At 31.8% G+C, this 22,383-nt stretch overlaps 1 protein-coding gene across 5 annotated transcripts in view; it reads left to right on the top strand.

Annotated features, from left to right (window-relative positions):
* Positions 1 to 22,383, top strand: part of RICTOR (RPTOR independent companion of MTOR complex 2) — a 127,102-nt gene that overhangs the window by 90,779 nt on the left and 13,940 nt on the right. For all 5 annotated transcript variants that reach the window (XM_012460037.2, XM_012460036.2, XM_012460038.3 and 2 more), the window contains 20 exons: positions 2,196 to 2,278; positions 5,171 to 5,258; positions 5,763 to 5,853; positions 5,958 to 6,024; positions 6,468 to 6,548; positions 8,317 to 8,417; positions 10,170 to 10,335; positions 10,624 to 10,725; positions 10,847 to 10,893; positions 12,579 to 12,714; positions 13,136 to 13,335; positions 13,789 to 13,915; positions 14,283 to 14,447; positions 14,596 to 14,672; positions 15,429 to 15,507; positions 17,407 to 17,516; positions 18,413 to 18,500; positions 19,655 to 19,747; positions 20,118 to 20,224; positions 20,781 to 21,010. In XM_012460037.2, coding sequence (XP_012315460.1) covers positions 2,196 to 2,278; positions 5,171 to 5,258; positions 5,763 to 5,853; positions 5,958 to 6,024; positions 6,468 to 6,548; positions 8,317 to 8,417; positions 10,170 to 10,335; positions 10,624 to 10,725; positions 10,847 to 10,893; positions 12,579 to 12,714; positions 13,136 to 13,335; positions 13,789 to 13,915; positions 14,283 to 14,447; positions 14,596 to 14,672; positions 15,429 to 15,507; positions 17,407 to 17,516; positions 18,413 to 18,500; positions 19,655 to 19,747; positions 20,118 to 20,224; positions 20,781 to 21,010 — 2,238 coding nt within the window. The remainder of the gene's footprint in view (positions 1 to 2,195; positions 2,279 to 5,170; positions 5,259 to 5,762; positions 5,854 to 5,957; positions 6,025 to 6,467; positions 6,549 to 8,316; positions 8,418 to 10,169; positions 10,336 to 10,623; positions 10,726 to 10,846; positions 10,894 to 12,578; positions 12,715 to 13,135; positions 13,336 to 13,788; positions 13,916 to 14,282; positions 14,448 to 14,595; positions 14,673 to 15,428; positions 15,508 to 17,406; positions 17,517 to 18,412; positions 18,501 to 19,654; positions 19,748 to 20,117; positions 20,225 to 20,780; positions 21,011 to 22,383) is intronic.

Genomic DNA, 22,383 nt, shown 5'->3' with positions numbered 1-22,383 from the left:
TAGTCTGGGTGACAAAGCGAGACAACATCTAAAAAAAAAATAAAGAAACTTAGAGGGGTGGGAGTCTTCTACCTTTCTATTGAAGTAAGAAGAGAAATATCAACATTATAAGTTAGAACCTTGAAAGCCTTTGTCTCATGGAAATAACTTCCTAAATAATATTTATATTCTGTAGTACTATTTATAAGTTAAATAAACTTTTGTGTACTTGTAATGTTACTTCTGTGATGTAAAGTATTTCCAGTTCCAAATAACTGATTGAAAAATGACCTTTTAGAACACATTTTTTTTATGAGATGCAACAGCCTGTTTTCCATATTAGCACAGAGTACGATCTTTTGAGATTATTTCTTAATCCGGAATTTCTCAAACTACTGTCAAACATCAAAATTTGAGAAATACTATTTTGATACTTGAAGCAAGTGTACCTAGTGTGTTTTAATTTGAATTTTGATCCTGAATCTAAAGAGAACATATAGACTGTTCATAAATAGACATGTGCTTAGCTAGAAGTACAGGGAAGTTTGGAGTCCTGTAAGACTTTTTGAAGAATGTTTTCCCTAACATGTCATGAAAAATTTGAAACATACAGAAAAATTGAAAAAACTATACAGTGAACACGCATATACTTCCACCTAGATTTTACTGTATTTGCTGCATTATATATCTGTCCATGTGTCCATCCCCCAGGCGTTCATCAGTCCGTCTATGTTATTCTAATATATCTGAAAGGAAGTTTCAGACAGTAGTCCTCTTCACTCCTGAACAGTGCAGCATGCACATTATTAACTAAAATTAGATGTTTGTTTATGGTCCTGATTTGTTTGTTTTTGGGGAGAGAGATTTGAGGTAAAATTTACATACAGTGAAATGCACACGTCATTAGTCACATCTGTTTGATGTGTTTTGACAAATGCTTACACCTTTGTAATTCAAACCCTTTTCAATATATAGAACATTATCATCGTCCCAGAAAGTTCTCTTATACTCTTTCTTAGTCAGTTTTTGACTCTGTATCCTCAGGAAGGAACCAGCATTATTATTTTTATAGATTAGTTTTGCCTGTTCTGAAACTTAATATTGGTGGAATCATACTGATATAAAGGCTTTTATGTAAGGCTTCTTTCACTTGAGGTAATGATTTTGATACTCATTTATGTTATTGTATCTATCAGTAATATGTTCCCTTTTTGTGCTGGGTAGTATTTCATTCGATGAACATACCAGTTTTTGTTGTTGTTATTGTTGTTTTTAGCCCTCGTCCTGTTAAGGAACATTTGACCTGTTTCTAGTTTTGACTATTCAAAGCTCCTTTATCAAAGATAAAGCTTCTTTGAGCAATTTTGTACAAGCTTTTTTTGTAGACCTGAATTTTCGTTTCTCTTGAGTAAATACCTAAATGGAATTGCTGGGTCAGAGAGTGGATGCATGTTTATGTCCATGAGAAACTACCAGACTTTCTCCCAAAATACTTAGACTGTTCTGTATTCCCATCATCAGTGTATGTGAGTCCTTGTTGTTCTGTATCCTTGTCAGTATTTGGTGTTGTAGGTCTTTAATTTTAGCCATTCTAGTAGGTATGTTTTGGTTTCTTGTTATTAATATAGTTTGCATTTCCCTGATGACTAATGATATTGAGCATTTTGTGTGTGTTTATTGGCTATTCATACGTCTTTTGTGACATGGTTTTATTATGTTTAAAATTATTGAACTTAGAACTCTGTAACTTAAAAATTTTGAACCATATTATTTATTTGAAGTCTGTTGCTTGTACTCATCTGTGCATTCAATATATTTTAGAATTGAACTCTTAAATAATAAATGCCAAACAGATTTTTTCACTTGAAAGTGAGGAGCATAAAAGAGGGAGGACAGACCATTGTCTTATACTCTTCCATGTTCTTACTCCCAGAGAAGCATTCATCAGGCAGTCAGACTCATGAACTTTTTGGATATGAAACAGATACTGAAGGTGGAATTTAAGTGATGAAATTATTTGTAATCTCTAATCAATAGAGAAATACAGAGAATGCTTGAAATACATTTCAGTTATGTAATAGCTTTTATGATAGCCAAATAGTATCATAATTATATAGTTTTGCTTAGAAAAATATCACAGGTTTTATATTATACATTGGTATAGAAATTTTTTTGAAACTCAAGTCAGTGACTTTTTTTCTTTCTATTCTCTTTAGGTATTATTAATTTATGTAAACCTGGAAACTCTGGGATCCAGTCTCTAATAGGAGTACTTTGCATACCAAATATGGAAATAAGGGTAGGTAAAACTTATTAAGATTGTTTCATTCCTGGACCTTTAAATTAATTCCTGAAAATTAATTATATAAAAGAAATTATTTCAGGTGATGCTTTTTCCTCATTAGTTGTTAATGTATGTCATATTTTTAAAATATACAAGTAAATATTTACTACTTAGTTAAATCCTAAATATAATAGGAATCATTTAAAATATTGCTGTTGTTAGGAATGATGGCAGTATTAAAAATTGAGTTGAGGCCAGGCACGGTGGCTCATGCCTGTAACCCCAGCTCTTTGGAGACCAAGGCAGGTGGATCAGGAGTTTAAGACCAGCTTCCTCAATATGGTGAAACCCCGTCTCTACTAAAAATACAAAAAATCAGCCAGGCGTGGTGGTGGGCGGCTGTAATGCCAGCTACTCAGGAGGCTGAGGCAGGTGGAGGTTGCATTGAGCTGAAATTGTGCCATTGCACTCCAGCCTGGGCAACAAGAGTGAAACTCCATCTCAAAAAAAAAAAAAAAAAAAAAAAAAATTGAGATGAAAATATGAACTTAATTATGCTTTATTCATTAAAACAATGTAAACAATGCACAAGGGCATTCTCACTGTAAAAGGTTCAAGCACTACAGACTACATTTAACAAAAAGTAAATGCATTTAGTTATGCCTTCTAATTTATGTTTTATTGCATGTGGTGAGATTTTATTTTGACAATGGTGGTTTTTATTAAATGGAGTTGTTAATATTTCTGTCTTTATTTATTAGATGTATTTTAAAATTATTTGTAAGAATTTGTATTATACAGTTAAATTGAATTTGAAGGAAAAGAGAATTCATTCTTAAAGTGATTTTTTTTTTCCTTTCTCCTTAAATGTTTTTATTTAATTTTGTTTCTTCCTTTTGCCCTTCCTTATATAAACCAAACCTGGAACTGAAAAATATTATTAGAAAAATATTAACCAGGTGTGCCTTGTTTAAATGTGAAATAAAAAGTATTTAGATAATGGAAATGGAAGGATATATTATAAATGGAAGGATCTGTAAGCAGGTTCAAACTGTTGAGATAATTCACTTATTACTCTATAAGTGGAAAAAGAACATGTTCTTTGGAGTCTGACCAACTGGGGTTTAACCCTCTGGTTTTATTTATTTATTTATTTTAGCTCCATGACCTTGGGAAATTGCTTTTAAGTCTGTTTCTTCATATGCGCAATTAGGTTAATGAAAAATTTAAAGACTAGATTAAGTGATTAATGTAGTAGTAAGCATTCAGTAAAAGACTAGATTAAGTGATTTATGTAGTAGTAAGCATTCAGTTATCCCTTCTGTAATATAGGTCTGATACAGTTTTAAAATATGATTTAATCATACGTTGGTTAATGACAGGAATATATTCTAGGAAACTCACTGTTAGACGATTTCATTCTGTGAACATCCTAGAATACACTTACACAGACCTAGATGGTATAGCCTACTACACTACACACCTATGTTATATAGTGTAGCCTATCGCTTCTAAGCTACGAACCTTTATAGCATGTACTGAGTACTATAGGCAGTTGTAACACAGTAGAGTTCATGTATCTAAACTACTATACATAGAAAAGGTACAATAAAAATACAGTTATACTGTATTATATTACAGATTAAAAATGCAACACCTGTACGGGGTACTTAGCATGCATGGTGCTTATGGGACTAGTAGTAGCTCCAGATGAGTCAGTGCGTGAGAAGTGAGTGAATATTAAGACCTAGAACATGACTGTACACTACTGTAGACTTTACTGATTTGTACACTTGGATTACACTTAATTTACTAAAATTTCTTCAAAAATAATTAGCTTACTATAACCTTTTTACATTATAACTTTCAAATGTTTTAAACTTTTGGCTATTTTACAATGATATTTAGCTTAAAACACAAACATGTAGAGGTGTACAAAATTTTTTGTTTTTATATCCTTATTCTATAAGATTTTTCTGTTTTTAAATTGTTTTAGTTTTAAAACTTTTTTGTTAAAAACAAAAACACAAACACACACATTAGTCTAGGCCTACACAGGGTCAGGATCATCAGTATCACTGTCTTCCACCTCCATACCTTGTCCCGCTGGAAAGTCTCCAGGGGCAGTACCATGAATGAAGCTATCATTCCCTGTGATAACCATGTCTTCTTATGGAATACCTGTCTGTGGCTGTTTTACAGTTAACCTTTTTTTTTTTTTTTTAAGAGGCAGGTTCTTGCTCTGTCACCCATGCTAGAGTGCAGTGGCATGATCATAGCTTGTTGTATCCTTGAACTCCTGGGCTTAAGTCATCCTTTTGTCCCAGACTCCTGAGTAGCTAGGACTACAGGAACGTGTCACCACACCCAGCGAATTTTAAAATTTTTTATAGATATGGGGTTTCACCATGTTGCTGGTCTCGAAATTCTGGCCTCAAGCAATCCTCCCACTTTGGCTTCCCAAAGTGCTTTTTTTTTTTTTTAAAGTGTAGGCGCACACTCTTAAGATAATGGTAAAAAGTATAGTATAGTAAATTGGTAAACCAGTAACATAGTCACTTTTATCATTATCAAGTATTATGTAATTGTACATAATTCTATATATAATACTTTTAATTAACTGGCAATGCAGTAGGTTGTTTACTCTAACATCACCACAAACAGTTGAGCAATACTACCCTATGACCTTATGACTACTTCAGTGTCACTAGGTGATAGGAATTTTTCAGCTTCATCATAAGCTTAGGGAACCACCATTGTATATATGGTCCATTATTGACTAAAATGTTGTTAGGTGGCAGGTGTATTAATAGTTCTGTTTTTATCATTTTTAAAATTATGTGAATGGAACATTTAAAAATCTTAAAATATTTCATAAAAATAAAGTCTATTTGTTTGCTTATTTAGCGAGGTCTGCTTGAAGTGCTTTATGATATCTTTCGTCTTCCTCTACCTGTTGTGACTGAGGAGTTTATAGAAGCACTACTAAGTGTAGGTAAGTATTGAAGTACATTTGTATCTTTTCATATATTGTAATTTTTATTTAATGGAGACAAAATTCCTAAAAGGAGAATTACTAAATATTGAATATCATTTTCTTTTCTTGCTGCATAATTGTGGCAGGAAATTAATACAAAAATAAAACGGCAAATAAATTCTTAAGACTGAGAAATTTTGGTTTCTTCTTTATCAACTTGGCCTTTAGAGCAATTAAATGAATAGGAATGGGCCAACAAAGGAAGAGAGAAAACAGTAAGAAACCTATGTAATCCTCAGATTATCTCATTCTCACGTTATTTGAGCCAAAGATGTCCCAAAATGAAGATTAGATCTGTGTATAGTTACATAAATAGTTTTTGTCTATATCTTTTTGAATGTATGGTATTTAACCAACACTTTTAAAAGTTCTTTATAGCCCTGGGTAGCTGATGGTTCTATACTTATCTGAAATGTTTTAGTGATACCTAAACTTTTCCCTACCTAATTTTAACTATTTTAGATCCAGGGAGGTTCCAGGACAGTTGGAGACTTTCAGATGGTTTTGTGGCAGCTGAGGCAAAAACTATTCTTCCTCATCGTGCCAGATCCAGGTAGAATATAAAAAGGGTTTCAGTTTATTAGAATTAGAGTTTTTATGTTAGACTGTGTAATCTATAAAACTTTATTCAAATCGTTTCTGTGCTGTTTCTTCCAGGCCAGACCTCATGGATAATTATTTGGCACTGATACTCTCTGCATTTATTCGTAATGGACTTTTAGAGGTAAGACTTACAAACCTTATTTTATTCCATTTTGTTTATTTTCTCTAACAGATCTTTCAGTCCAGGCGCGGTGGCTCATGCCTATAATCCCAACATTTTGGGAAGCCAAGGCAGGCGGATCACTTGAGGCCAGGAGTTCGAGACCAGGCTGGCCAACATAGTGAAACCCTATCTTGACTAAAAATACAAAAATCAGCCAAGCATGGTGGCACACGCCTGTAGTCCCCACTACTCAGGAGGCTGACACATGAGAATCTTTTTTACCTGGGAGGCAGAGATTACACTTAGCTGAGATCTTGCCATTGCACTCGAGCCTAGGCAACAGAGTGAGACTCTGTCTCAAAAAAAAAAAAATTCTTTTAGAGTAAAAAAATATATCTGATGCACAAGTGTATTCAGATGTATTATTTTGCAACAATGATGTTACCTTTTTATTTTCAAAGGGCCTAGTTGAAGTGATAACAAACAGTGATGATCATATCTCCGTTAGAGCTACCATCCTTTTAGGAGAGCTTTTACATATGGTAAGTTTAGCAACTTCTGATTATATGTTTCATATCTTTAATGTTTGAATTTATAAAACAGGTCATTTTAATAGTGTTGCTTTGTATTGTCTCAAAAAATTTGCATTTTTTATGAATGTTTATCTTTGCATTACAAAAAGCCCTTGGTACTGTATCCTGAGATAGATACATACATGCACACACACACACACACACACACGTGTACATATTTTGATTGGTTTTATAAATGGAATAAATATACAACATGCAAAATTCTGAAATTTTGATTTTTACACTCACTTTGAAAGTTCATATATTTGTCCTGTAAATCGTAATTGACTTCAGAAAGACTTCCTACCTAAGAAGCAAGAAATTGCAAAACTATGGCTACCACTTCAGTCTGCTGAGAATGTACTTGAGACACGGTAGTGCCTGAATTTTAGAAGGCTTGTGCAGAAGCTTTAAATATAGTCTTGGTTGAACATTATAGTCTTTTCTATAAACTTGTAGTTTGAGGTTCAGAAGATGGTTTTTTGTTTTTGTTTTCACCATGATTTTATGATTACAGTAACTTTTGGAAACTAGGAGCTAGGGAAGTGATTTGACAATTCTTTACTCTCAGCAAATCAATCAGTGAGGGAACCCTGTTAATTTGCAAGGTAGGAATTTATATTTTTAGATTACTTACTAGTTAGTAAAATACAAAATAAAAAGAACCATTTAAAACTGATTAAGGAAGAATTGATTCTGTGGCAAATCTTTTGAAATTATGTTGCAGCTTGCTATTTTTACCAGATATTTTTTGATTTGGTTTTTCTTTCTTGATCTCTTTTCCTCCTCCTCACCCTTTTTGCCCCCCTCATAGCAGCTGGGCTATGTGAGTTAGGTAAAGAGCATTAAGCAGAATTTAATTTAACTGTCTTTTTTTAATTAGTGAATTATTTAACTGCTTGCTCTGTTTTTTTGTTAGTTTTGTTGTTTTGTTTTTTGTTTGGTCCACCTGTGAAAGAATTAATGTAGAGTCAGAGGCTTTCAGGTCTGATTGTCTTTTAATTCTTAAGATATCATTTCCTGTAAGAATACCAATATTCAGAATTATTTGCTTTTATATGAAGGAATCTCTATTAAATTTCATCTTTTCCCCTTCTCTCATACCCAGAATTCCATAATTCTCTTGAAATAAAAATACTGATTATTTTTAGTATGACAGTGTTAGTTCATTGCTTATTATTCTTACATTTTCTATCGTCCACATTTGATTGATGTTCTTGTCTTCGTTGATAGCTGGTTGGGTGGTAGGGTTTTTGTTTGAAAAGTAGAAATTATTATTTCCTATTTTAAATACTATTAACATATGGGACAAACCTATTTTGAGAAAGTAGTTTTTAAAACTTAAGCCAACTCATAAATTTGGATATGACATCTAGCATTTTAAATGTTATTTTAAACATAAGTTGAGTCCTATAATGTTTTGGCATATAATCCCTTCTGGTCATTTAAGAATTAAATTTAATTTGGATACCACTTAAAAAACATGATATTATAATAAAGAATCTATGAAACTTAATGGTTATATTAATATAATGTGTGTATCTTTATGTTTCATCCTTGTTGGAAGTATTATAGATATGATATAAATAAGCATGTATTGGAGAAAATAAGTTAATTTTATGAGTAAAACTTCAGAATTTGTAATAGTCTTGAATACAGCATTATATGTGCAGGTAATCTGTAACATAAAATATTTCTACTTCTGAAAACTCATGTAAAATGTTATGCTTCATTTTAGGCAAACACAATTCTTCCTCATTCACATAGCCATCATTTGCACTGCTTGCCAACCCTAATGAATATGGCTGCATCCTTTGATATCCCAAAGGAAAAGAGACTGTAAGTATCAGAGCATTAGCAAAGCTTTTGTTTGACATATTTAATATTGAATTAGATTACCTTTTCTTCTTTTAAAAAAAAATGGTATGGATAGGTTATGCTGGGAAATTCTCTTAGAGAATTTGCTAAACGAAAAATTAATAGCTCTAACAATAATAATTTGTGTTTTAGGGTACAAAATACTAATAGTCTAATAAAATCACTTTTTTCCAGCATTTTTGTAGACAGGGACATAGGATATCATATTACTAAAAATGTTAGCTGAGAGTTTTTTGGACTCCTTTATGTTGTGAGCAGCAGTTCTGGCTCTTTATGTCTATGAACTATTTAAAATTAACAAAGCTTTACAATATTACTATTTTCTTTTATTTGCATGGTTAAAAATGTTGGCATTTAGTAACAAGTACTACTGGGCCATATAGCAATAAGCTGAACTGTTACTACTAAAGGAGATATTGCAAACATAGAACTTATGAACAAAATTATGGTAATACAACTGTAGCTTTGCTGGAATTCCAGTGCTAATAATAAAATATATGTAAAAGGTAAGGATGGAAGGCCTCATTGGGAAGTGCTAGCAGGAACTTAGTTTGGTTTGGTGAAGATTTTATCTGGGCCAGGAATGTCTTGTTGTGTTTGTTTTCTTTCCTTTATTTTGCTATTATGATCAGAAACATTTATATATGGACCATGTTTTTTTTTTTTTTTTTGGCTTGATGTTCGTGAAATGCCATTTTTTAGCTCTTCAGAACTATGTATTTTTGTTAAGAGTTATACATTTTTGAAAAGTTTAGCTTTAATAATAAATTATACTTAATAATCTCTTAATTTTCATTCTGCTATTGAATATACTGTTAAACAGACCAAATTTGTCTTACAAACTGAGGGCATTAGGAGTTATCTCAGTTCTGTCTCTAGGCTTACATCAGTAATAGTAGCTTTTAGCTTTTACATTAGTAGTCTCACGATGGAAAAACGTACTTTCCCAATACCTGATAGACCTAAACTCAGGGTCAGAGTATGGCCACAAATTCCAGAGCTCATCAGAAATTCAAATACATCTCCAGAATTCCAGTAAGAATAGTCCTCTTAAAATAGTTTTATCTTTAGCTCAGTAAGTTTTCTTTACTGTTAAATACTTGCCACTCAGCACATCCCAATATTGAAAAATTCTACTTACTAGAAATTCTGAAGTTGAGACTTGCTACCAAATTCTTCAAAACTGCACTTTTATGTACCACAAAGAATTAAATATAATTTATAAAAATAAACCATTTACAGTTACAGGCCAATGTGGAAAATAGAGACTGTTCAGTTCATACTGGGATCATTGATTGTTCTTATGGGAGTACAGTGAAATTATTTCAACCTCATACCATAAACAAAAATAAGTTTCAGGTGGATTAAGGATTTATATGTGAAAAGCAAAGCTTTAAAACTTTGATAGAAAATGTAGAATACTAGGTTTCTGCCCTTGTAGGAGTTCCTAAAACCAATATACAAATATACCCACCACCATAGAAGAAAAGTTTAGTAAGCACATGTTTAGTTGAGTCTAAATAATCAGTATATCTTTATATAAATCAGTAGTGTTGTTGATTTTTTTGTCTTTGTCTCTCCAAATTTGATGAAATAATTTATCAATAATAATTTCTAGCTTTGAACTTACATAAGCTTTAACAATTTACCAGGGTAATCTCTTAAATTATGCTGGTCTTGTTACTGTATTAATTGAATTGTTTTTCTCATTAGGCGAGCCAGTGCAGCCTTGAACTGTTTAAAACGCTTCCATGAAATGAAGAAACGAGGACCTAAGCCTTACAGTCTTCATTTAGACCACATTATTCAGAAAGCAATTGCAACACACCAGAAACGGGATCAATATCTCCGAGTTCAGAAAGATATATTTGTTCTTAAGGTAGTGACATGAAATCATGATTTTCAACTTAAACACAGTATCTTAATTTCTTAACCACTGGATTTTAATATGTATGTGTTTGAGCTTGTACTTTTCTTCATGCATATGAATATTCAGATGGCTTCTGAGTTTTATAATTTAGAGCTGGGTTTTTATAACTTTAAAGTTGAAAAACCTTGGTCTATCCTTAAATGGAAAAGCTATCTTTCAGTTTTTCAAATTTGAGTTTAGTTTTCTGATACGAGGAAGATTGCCTTAATTTTTCTTATTACTTTCTGATGATTTTAGGATACAGAGGAAGCTCTTTTAATTAACCTTAGAGATAGCCAAGTTCTTCAACATAAAGAGAATCTTGAATGGAATTGGAATCTTATAGGGACCATTCTTAAGGTATGAAAAGATACTTCATGGTAATGGCTTGTCTTTCATTATTAATTATAATGTATTATAATTATCATATATTTGAGAATTGATAAATATATATGTAATATAACATATTATGTTTTTCTAGTGGCCAAATGTAAATCTAAGAAACTATAAAGATGAACAGTTACACAGGTATGTAAGAACTATTTTGCATTTAAATTTAAAGAACTTAGATATGGATATTATGCCTAATGCCTGCTAAAATATGTAACAATTTTAAAAATATACACATACATTTTAATAATTTCTCAATAGGTACATTCATATATTTTTTTATATGGTCTTATTTTATAACCAAAACATATTAGCAAACTCTTTTTTTAGTTATTTACATTCTGCTTTTAGTTTTGGAATAGATGAAGTAGTTAAGATAAACGTTTTTCAAACTGGGGTAATATCAACTATGTAGTGGGTTTTAGCCCTAACATATGAGGATGACATAATAAGGGCTTATATTTTTAATATACAGCTTCTGTTCCTGTTTGACTTTGGAGTTATCCATTCTAACTGCAGTTTATATTCTCCTTAACCATACCTTCCATAACCCATGCAAATGTTTGTAGCATGACGAACGCTTTAAGCTACTATCCTGTTTTTTATTACACCCATACATTTTTACTCCTGAGTTTAGATTAACCAGCTATCAGTACTGATCTTGAAAGAGGGCCTTAGTATGTTCAAGAAATTGTCATCAACATTATTATTTGATTGCATTCTCTATTCATGATATGTAACTTAATATTTATATTATTAAGTTTTAAGAAATAGAGATAACTTATAAATTACACTCAAAAAAGCATAGTACTAACTTGTTATACTCCTTGAGAGCACAGATGATGTCTTACCCAACTTTGTTTTCCCAACTCCTGGATTGGACACCTCTATTGGATTGAATTATAGTGCATGAAATTGAACTGAACTAAATTCAATAGAAGCTTAGAACATAATGTTGAAATAGTATAAATTATGTCTATAAATTCATTGGCCTAAATTGCAACTTTTGTGCTTGACCTTTTGCCTAATTGTGAAAAACCACCAAAATCATAGTGTAGTATCTTACAATTATCTTAACAATAGAACATTATTGAGCCATGGGACAAAGTTCTACATAAAATACAATAGAAGAAAATTTAAGTTCAGGTGACATTCTATTTATCCAATTTTATATTCTAGCCATGTCACATCTGCATTCATCCGGCTAACATCTTTCTTCTCCTTTAGTTCTTCCAGCCATCTCACCATGAAATTCTTACTCCGTGGAGATATTTTTTACAATGAAAGTTTTTTGTTTTTTTGTTTTTTTTTTTTTTGATGTGAAATGTACTGTATTAGTCTGTTCCCACGCTGCTATAAATAACTGCCTGAGACCGAGTAATTTCTATAAAGGAAAGACATTTAATTGACTCATAATTCCACATAACTAGGGAAGCCTCAGGAAACTTAACAATTGTGGCAAAAGGGAAAGCAAACATATCCTTCTTCATATGGCAGCAGGAGAGAAGTACAGAGCACAGGGGGAAAAGCTCGTGATAAAACCATCAGATCTTGTGAGAACTCACTCACTATCACGAAAACAGCATGAGGATAACCGCCCCCTTGATTTTTTCTCTCGTGAAATCCCTTTCACGACAAACAATTGAAGATGAAATTTCAAACCATATCGTGTACCAAACACATTTAATCTATTTCTTGCCATTTATCCCAAGGTTCAGACCCAAAACATATTCTGAAAGCCTTATAATGTCATAAACAATGGTTAAGATTCTAAAATAATTGCTTTGTTTTTTACCTTTTTGCTACTTGTGTTTTGGTTTTAGGTTTGTACGAAGACTACTTTATTTTTACAAACCCAGCAGTAAATTATATGCCAACCTGGATCTGGATTTTGCCAAGGCCAAACAGCTCACAGTTGTAGGTTGCCAGTTTACAGAATTTCTTCTTGAATCTGAAGAGGTGAGCATTCTGAATATTTTCCAGAGCAAATGTATTTTTATTGAATTTGCTTTCCTTGCCCTCTTTCTGTTTCCACCTTCTGTTTTGCTTTTCCTTCTGAATATGCATAAGCTGTATTTAGAAACTTAGGAAATGATCCCAGACCTAGAGTTGAATCCTGACTTAGTCACTAGTTATGAGACTGGGCAAGTTGTCAGCCCTCTAGAAGACTTGGTTTACTCTTCTGTAAAATGGAGAATAATATCATCTCCATGCAGCATTGTGTTGAAGTGGATTAAGAAACAACAGGTACTCACTGATTGATAGTTATTATTGGTAACTTCATCATTATTATTAAATTTTTGTACTTGATTGAGATTAATTTTTCTAATTGTAGATTTTGAATGCTTTTCTCACAGTATCACAATGTATTTACTTTTAGGATGGACAAGGATACTTAGAAGATCTAGTAAAGGATATTGTTCAGTGGCTCAATGCCTCATCTGGAATGAAACCTGAAAGAAGTCTTCAAAATAATGGTTTATTGACCACCCTTAGTCAACACTACTTTTTATTTATTGGAACACTTTCTTGCCACCCTCATGGAGTTAAAATGCTAGAAAAATGCAGTGTATTTCAATGGTGAGCATTCCTAGATTTTGTTGCAATATATACATAAACTTTATATTTAATGTAGTCAGATATGGTATGCATTTTAGTCCGTGTACGTATTTGGTTGTTTTATTTTAAATTAGCATTATCTGTGCTTTAATATTCTTTTTTACGTGATAGTTGTTATTAAATGCTTTCTTTCAGAAAAGCTTGTTTATAATAGGAATTTTAAAAACATGCATTGAATTGTCTTCATACCCTTCCCACCCCAACATTCAAAATAGTAACTTATGTGTGATGGTTGATGTGTTAAGTGATTGTGGTTATCTTCACAATGTATGTGTACATCAAATCATGTTGTACACCTTGAAGAATACGGTTTTGTCATTTATTCTTTAGTAAAGCTGGAAAAAATATTTGTTGAATTAATGTATCAATATAGTAATTTCTTGTAACCTTTCTTATTCTTTTTTTTTTTTTAAGTCTCCTTAATCTTTGCTCCTTGAAAAACCAAGATCACTTGCTAAAACTTACTGTTTCTAGCTTGGACTATAGCAGAGATGGATTGGCCAGAGTCATCCTTTCCAAAATTTTAACTGCAGCTACTGATGTGAGTATAACATAGCCAGTAAAACTGTATTTTTATAACCAGTTAATTCACTACTTGATGATTTTAGGCTAAGTAAAATTAATTTTAAATTCTAAGAAGATGATATGGAAATTGAGTTTACTTTAAAATTTTAGTTTCTCCAAGGAACTCCATATAGTACTGTTATTTTTTATATCAAGGGGAAGAAGCTGCTAGATAGAAACGGAAGTATTTTATTTTATAAGACCAAAAAAGTATTTGAATCAAGGGCTAGACCACCAATTCCAGTCTTTCTTCCCTTTTCAAGTAGCACGACTATCTCAAAATAAAATCAAATAGACTATTTATGCTGAAGTTTTTTTTTTAATGTATTCATTTATCTTTATAGGCCTGCAGGCTCTATGCAACAAAACATTTAAGGGTATTGTTGAGAGCTAATGTTGAATTCTTTAATAATTGGGGAATTGAGTTGTTAGTGACCCAGCTACATGATAAAAACAAAACAATTTCTTCTGAAGCTCTTGATATCCTCGATGAAGCATGTGAAGACAAGGTAAAGGTTCATTTTTTAATAATTTAATACTTTTTAAAAAAATACTAAATTGACAATTACTTTAAAGTATAATACATAATAGGCATTTTGAAACTAAAAAGTTTGCTATCTTTCTGCAATTGTGAAAAATAATGATCATCTCTTTTAGGCCAATCTTCATGCTCTCATTCAGATGAAACCAGCTTTATCCCACCTTGGAGACAAGGGTTTGCTTCTCCTCCTGAGGTAAAATTTTCATAGTTACATTTTTTTTTTGTTTTTTTTTTGACAGTGTATATTAAAGATTGATTCAAATCCAAATAGGAAGTACGCTAAAGAGTTTACCTTTTAAGCTCTGAAATAAACCTAATTTTGACCTTGCACTTCCTTTAATATTGAAGCATTGTCTTTTCCTTCTTTTGGAGTGTTTTTAAAAAAACCTTTTGGTCTCTTCATACTTTTCATGACATTTTCCTTTTTTTTTCTTTCTTTCTTTTTTTTTTGAGATGTAGTCTCGCTTTGTCATCCAGGCCTGAATGCAGTGGTGCGATCTTGGCTCGCTGCAACCTCTTCCTCCTAGGTTCAAGCAATTCTTCTGCCTCAGTGCCCCAAGTAGCTGGGACTAAAGGCGCACACCACCATACCCAGCTAATTTTTTGTATTTTTAGTAGAGACGGGGTTTCACCATGTTGACCAGGCTGGTCTCGAACTCTTGACCTCAGGTGATCTGCCCGCCTTGGCCTCCCAAAGTGCTGGGATAGCCATCCCACCTGGCTGACATTTTCTGTATTGTGATTGGGTTGATGCGTTGTTGCAAAGATTGTGAAAATTTATTTGTAATTGAAGTTATGATAAATTATAGTTGACCTTTAGGAAGGGAAGTTGACTTTAGGAAATATTCCTAAAGTCTTTTAGCTCCTTATACTTTAAAAAATTTTAGTTATTTTAGCTTCTTAGACTGGCCAGACTCAATCTAAAACTATTGCTTGTGTTAATTTACAGATTTCTCTCCATTCCGAAAGGGTTTTCCTATCTGAATGAAAGAGGTTATGTAGCAAAACAATTGGAAAAGTGGCACAAGGTAACTTCTTATTGAATAATGTTGAATTTGTGTGTTTTTGTCTTTGGAAATTGATTTGTGAATTTAGAGGATGGTTTTTTTTTTTGAACTACAGTTATTTCTGAACTTTTGACTATGTTCATTCTATTGAAATTTTGCTCTCTACTAATTTGATTTTATAATCTAATGTGTTGGCCCTACTTCTTTCACTCTTGGGTCCCTTATATAGCCTATGACTTTGCATGAACCCTTTTAATCTAAAACCAAAATAATTTTTTTTAATGAAAGAAGATTGAAAACAGTTCTACCAAAAGAGATAAATCATTTAATGAAACTTCATTTTAGGGTACTACTTTACCTAAATCTGAGAATCAACTTCTTGCTGTCATAGGGAAACCTAAGAAAGGGAGTAGTTGCTATCATATGTACTAGGGAAATCTGCTAAGAAGGGAGTAGTTTGGAAGAACATATGAAACAGCATTTCTTTAGCTGTTGATTGCTGTGGCTTCATTATTTTGTTTGAAGTATTGTAAGTCATCAAAGCATCTTGGAAACCCATGGTCAAAATGATCTTTACCAATATAAGTGATTTTTAGATTTTTCATTTCAGATCAATTATCCTGTTTTCTCTTTTTTGTTAACATAGTTGCAGATTCTTTTATAGTGTCATTATTGAGCCATATTTCATAAGAGATGCTCCTTAAATGGACTAAAACTTTGAAGCATACAACTTAAGGCATGAAGTCTTTTAGTATTTGAGGAATTGTAGAACTAAGACAAGATGTGATAGGTTTGTTTCCTAGAAGATGTTTAAATCATCATAATAAAATTTATTATACAAAATCATAGTATTAGAAAATTGCTTAGAATTTTGGTGCAGTGCTTGCAAATAGTAAGTATAAAATAGAAGAGCTATGACAAAGGCATATGCAAGTGTATAAACGGAACACAGAGGAGAGATTAATGATTCTGCCTTAGGGATTATCAAAAGAAATGTTGATCAGACACAGTAGAAGATGTGATACATGAAATGGTCTTGAGGAGTAAGTCGGCAAATAAATTGGAAGAAGGATATCCAAGGAAGAGGGAGTAGGATAAAGCTGTATAGATTGAAACATTATAGACTTATGAAGAAAGTCATATTCCAGTGTAGTTAGGACTAAGATAAGTGTGGGGTGGCAAGATGGGTCTGGAATAGTAAATTTAAGCTAGATTGTAAACGGCCTCATAAGCCACATTATATCATCCTAAGGGATTTCAGTTGTATATGTAGTGGGAAATCCTTAACAGATATTTAAAGAGTTGTCAGAGTTGTACTTTAGTAACCTGACAGGTTGCAGTGAAGAGGTGGAATTTTGATCATCAAAGGGAAAGTCTAGGAATATTGACACAAGTTTAGAAATAACACTTGATGAGTGCCTGAACTTCCCTGGTAGTTAAGTTGAATAGAAAAGGACAATTTTCTGGGTATTTTCAGAATAAGATGGGCAGAATTCGTGGGCTGATTGGATACAGTAAATTAGAGGTCCAACTTGGCTCATAAGGTTTCTAATTTAATGACTGAATATACAATGGATCACTATTAAGAGATCACATATGTAAAAAGTGGTTGGCTAAGATTAGGATAATGAATTTTCAGTATGTTGAACTGGCATTGCCTGTGCAATAACCAAGTGATGGTATCCAGGAAATACTTGAAAATGTGGATCTGGAACTCAGATTTGTGAGGAAGATGGCAGATATGGGGGTCATCAGTATATAGTAGTAATTGAAACCTGAGCCGAAAGCTTATGGGTATGATAGAACATTTGCATTCATAATACCTTGATCTGTCTATCCTTTGCTAAGTATCTGACATATTATAAATTTAGTGACTGTCATTGTGATACTATGTGCAATTAAAACAATGTTATCTTCTAGGAATATAACTCAAAATATGTTGACTTGATTGAGGAACAACTCAATGAAGCACTTACTACTTATCGGAAGCCTATTGATGGTGATAACTATGTTCGTCGGAGTAACCAAAGGTGTATACCCAGTACTAGTTCTCAGTTACCAAATTTAAAACCAGTTCATTATTAATTATTTTTTAACATTTCTGAGTTTTTGTACATTCAGTTTCTTACATGAAATAGGAAGAATCTTAAGGCGCATCATTAATTGCTCAAAAATTCAGTGGCATTCATGGCTTGTTGAATACCCTTACTGATAAAGCGTTCAGACATACTCCATGCTGGCACCCCAGTCTACATTTCTAGCCCTAGATTGTCTTACCAGTACTTTGAGATCTGATAAACTGTTACAGGTTGAACATGACTTATCCAAAATGCTAGAGTCCAAAATTTTGCATAAATGTACTCTATAGTTTCATGTGTTTTTATATTACTTTGTTTGAAGTATTGTAAGTCATCAAAGCATCTTGGAAACCCATGATCAAAATGATCTTTACCAATATAAGTGACTTCTAGATTTTTCATCCAGAAATGTTTTAGATTTTGGAATTTTTCCGATTTTGGAATATTTGCATATATATAATGAGATATCTTGGGGGGATGGTACCCAAGTCTAAACATGAAATTAATCTATGTTTTATGTACACCTTATACATGTAACCTAAACATAATTTTATACTATGTTTTAAGTAATTCTGTGCATGAAACAGTTTACGTTAAATACTAATGTTTGGAATTTTCCAGTTACAGCATCATGTCAGCACTTGAAAAAGTTTTGGATTTTGGAGCATTTTAGATTAGGGATACTCAGCGTATATTTTACCTGAGAAATCCTCATTCCTTCTTGCATATTTTCATTTATGCTGGAGAGTTTTATGTAATTTTATTTATCAAATACTTATTAATACTTTTGTTCTAGTTAGCATTCTTAAATTAGCCAGGAGGTATATTAATCATCTTTATTATACTAGATTACAGCGTCCTCATGTCTACCTGCCTATACATCTTTATGGACAACTAGTACACCATAAAACAGGCTGCCATTTGTTGGAAGTACAGGTAAAACATAATTCACTTATTTTAAGTAGCTGCAATAGTAAAACAAACAAACAAAAAAAACCAAAATCTTAATGTTGCTAAAATATTTTCTTTGTAAAAACTGCTCAAAAGCCTTAATATCACTGTATTTATTAACCTTAGAAATATTAATAGTCTTGCAATGCATTAACTGACTTGTGTATGACTTTTTGAATAACTAGTTATGTAGAGTAAGCAATCTAATGAAAGTCTGAGTTCTTTTCTTAAAATTTATTGGGGAAATTCAGATCTCCAGAAATGTACTGAAAAAACTGAGTTTTTCTTCCACTCTTTGGAAAGTTAAACTGAACCTGATACAGATTCAGTTATCTTTGAGCAATAAATTGAAAATTGCTGGTCGTGAGCACATTTTATCTCATATACTTCATGGAATGTAACAGGCATAGGCAAGCAGTTCTTTAAGTTATAGTATTTATGTTTCTGACTATGCCATGCAACTGTTTTCAATAAATGTTTTCTCTTATTTTAGAAATAGTTATAGGAATATTTGTGTGTATGACAGAACAATAGTTTTTTACAGTTTAGTTCCTTTTTGTATCTGTATTCATCTCAAGAGCACAAAATTTTGCATAAATGTATTCTATAGTTTCATGTGTTTTTATATTATGTCAGAAAACTATTGGGACAGGTATTTTCATATAAATATTTGAAAATTTCACTAAAAATTTAAATGATTTTCTTGGTGTTATTACTTACATAGTACGGTAAAACCTAAGCACTAATTTACTTTGTATTTAAAAGAAGCATTATTTTTTAGTAATACTAAGTGTCAAGTACTTTTGTAAGCACTATATATGCAATAATTGATTAAATCCTGAAACCCTTTGACACAAATGTTATTATCACTCTTCTAGATATTAGGAAATCAAAGGATGGGGAGATGAAGTAACTTGCCCAAGGCCATGCAGTTAATAAGTGATAATTCTAGAATGTGAATTCAGAACCCATGCCCTAATGCTGCTTCTCAAGAAATTTTAATAAAATTACTTAGAATTTTAAGTATGCAAAAATGACAAAAAGCAAACCTTACATAGGTTTTATGATGCAATAAGAAAACATATTAAATACATAAATATATTATTACTCATGTGGTAATTTCCTTTTTCTTTCTCCAGAATATCATTACAGAACTCTGTCGTAATGTTCGTACACCAGATTTTGATAAATGGGAAGAAATTAAGAAACTGAAAGCATCTCTTTGGGCCTTGGTTTGTAATAAACACTTCTGTAAGATCTTTGTAATTTTTAGATTTCAGTTTTTTTTAATTTATATTAAATAGATAAAAATTGTTTTCTTTGGAACTGCTTAGATTAATATTCAAGACTGGATTGTTCTTGCCAATTTAAGTATTTTCTCTATGTTGAAGAATAGATGGTTAAACTATTAGTTTTATGACTTTCATTTTGTTGCTAAGGCAACTAGAATTAACCAATGCCTAACGTTTTTTATTTGAAGACGTTTTTACATTTTTTTTCTCTCAGAGATAAGGTTAAATTTGTTTCTTGGTAGCTTTCCAAATCTTTTGAAAGAGTTACTCTTGTAAATATATTTGATGTAAGTGATTTCTTTTCTTTCAGGGAAATATCGGCTCATCAAATTGGGGTCTCAATTTACTACAGGAAGAAAACGTGATTCCAGATATACTAAAACTTGCAAAACAGTGTGAAGTTCTTTCCATCAGAGGGTAGGCCATTTAACTCAGAAATCTTTCTAATGTAGACATTGTTATTTACAAATGGATGTTAGGGAAAAGTATTCCATGATTAAGTGCAGTGCATAACTGTTAATTCACTGAAAGTTCTAATGATATAAGATTATTAACTCTTTTAAGTGAAACATCTAAAGGAACTCCTTGTTTACTATTATCATTTGATTTTTATTATGATAGTGAAGTTTACCTTGTAGGTAACAGGGAAGGTGTAGTATTCCTGTATAGATATTCCAGTAGTCCAGTAGCCCAACTATTCGAGATTTACACTAGAAAAGATAATATATGTCTTGTTTGCTCGTATTTCATTGTGTTCTTATTTTGTTGTAATTACTATTTTTATTGGAAAGGTTTGCTTTTTTTTAATTGCTGCTAATTTATTCCTAACTAGTTTTAATAAGTTTTTTTCAAAATGGTTATTTTAGTGGGTTTTAGAGAAAGGTCAAAGTACATATAGTAAATGAATCTGTGATTGCTTTAAGAAATCTCAGCTTGGAATTATAACTTACTTTACTGTATCTTTTATATACAGGACCTGTGTATATGTACTTGGGCTCATAGCTAAAACCAAACAAGGCTGTGATATTCTAAAATGTCACAACTGGGATGCTGTGAGACATAGTCGCAAACATCTGTGGCCAGTGGTTCCAGATGATGTAGAACAACTCTGTAATGAACTGTCATCTATCCCAAGCACTCTAAGTTTGAACTCAGAGTCAACCAGCTCTAGACATAATAGTGAAAGTGAATCTGTGCCATCAAGTGAGTATCCTGACAGGTAGCCAATGTTAACATTTATATTTGTGTTTTAAAATTTAAATGTATGTGTAACATTCCTGATTTGCTTTTTTCTAAGATAATTACTTGGCAACAATAGCTTCTTGGAGAATGTGTATCTTTTCATAACACAGACTATAGCCACCAGCTTACATTGTTCTTTCTTCTTATTTTCTAAGTAGGTTTTGAGAATTCCTACAAAGTTACATAATAAACCATGTGCCAGAAGAACCAATCCCCCTTTTTTTTTGGCAGAAAAGAAACAAATATAATAAGTATTTATTTGTCTACCTTCTTTAAATTTAATCTTTTTACTCATTTTTCAGATACAGGGATTGTTGAGCCAGAATATATTTTTAGTAGATATTATATTTGCATCTTCATTTTAGAGAAAAACACTAAATTTTAAAATAGTGAAATTGTTAACAGAGTAGCAAAATAATTATATATAAAATGATTTGTGATTTTAAGTTATGTGCTAAGTGGTGTTAGGTGTACAAAATGTAAGGCATGGTTCTTCCTTTTAAGAAGATAGTGTCAGATTTATCAGACTATGTATGTCACCAAATCTGAGATGCCATGAATTTTGAAATGTACCAGTATTTTATGTAGCACAAAAGAAGAAAGAAAAAGTGCTGCCTGTTAAACTAGGACATACTACTATTGCAAGATGCATTCTGATTTTAGAATCAGATTCTATGTGAAAATAGAAGAGATTAAATATGAAAAGTGTACATCTTAGAATTGACAAAATATAGGGAAAAAATTGACAAAATATAGAAATACAATGCAGTATGCAAGTTCACTTAGGATTTTCTTTTACCTTCTTTCAGAATATATTTGAAGTAGTTTGTAATTATTCAACAGAAAAATTAAAAAGAAAAGAAAAATCCTATAGATGTCATTAGGCACTCACTTAGGTTACGTCTTCTAATAGAGTTGGGCACTAAATTGAGTTTCTTAGTATCTAAAGTAAAATGGGAAATAAACAATGTAAACATGAATTTAAAATGTTATCACTTGGTTCTCTGTAAGTATATTTTAAGATTGGGAATTCATTTCTTACAAGATGAATTTCTCCTGTCTATAGTAATTTAAAGATGAATTACTAGGAATCTGTAGTAACTGAGTAAGCATCCATGATCAAGTCTCCTTTTTCCCTTTAATTTCATCTTGAATATTTGGAAAATCAAATTAACTTCATGTAACCTGTGCCATACTGGGTCTTAGAATAATTTTTCTTTGGAAATAACAGGAGATCCTCATAAATTACATAATTTTACATTTTACTCAAGTCCAAACTGTGGGTTTCAAGAAAGATATTTTCAGGTAGCTGAATAGTTTAACCCTTTATTTTT

The sequence above is a fragment of the Aotus nancymaae genome, unplaced genomic scaffold (genome assembly GCF_030222135.1).
Source record: "Aotus nancymaae isolate 86718 unplaced genomic scaffold, 86718_ANA_hifiasm-v0.15.2.pri h1tg000014l, whole genome shotgun sequence".
Lineage (NCBI taxonomy): Eukaryota > Metazoa > Chordata > Mammalia > Primates > Aotidae > Aotus > Aotus nancymaae.
Note: the sequence above shows the minus strand (reverse complement) of the source record. Positions and strands in the feature narration are given on the sequence as shown.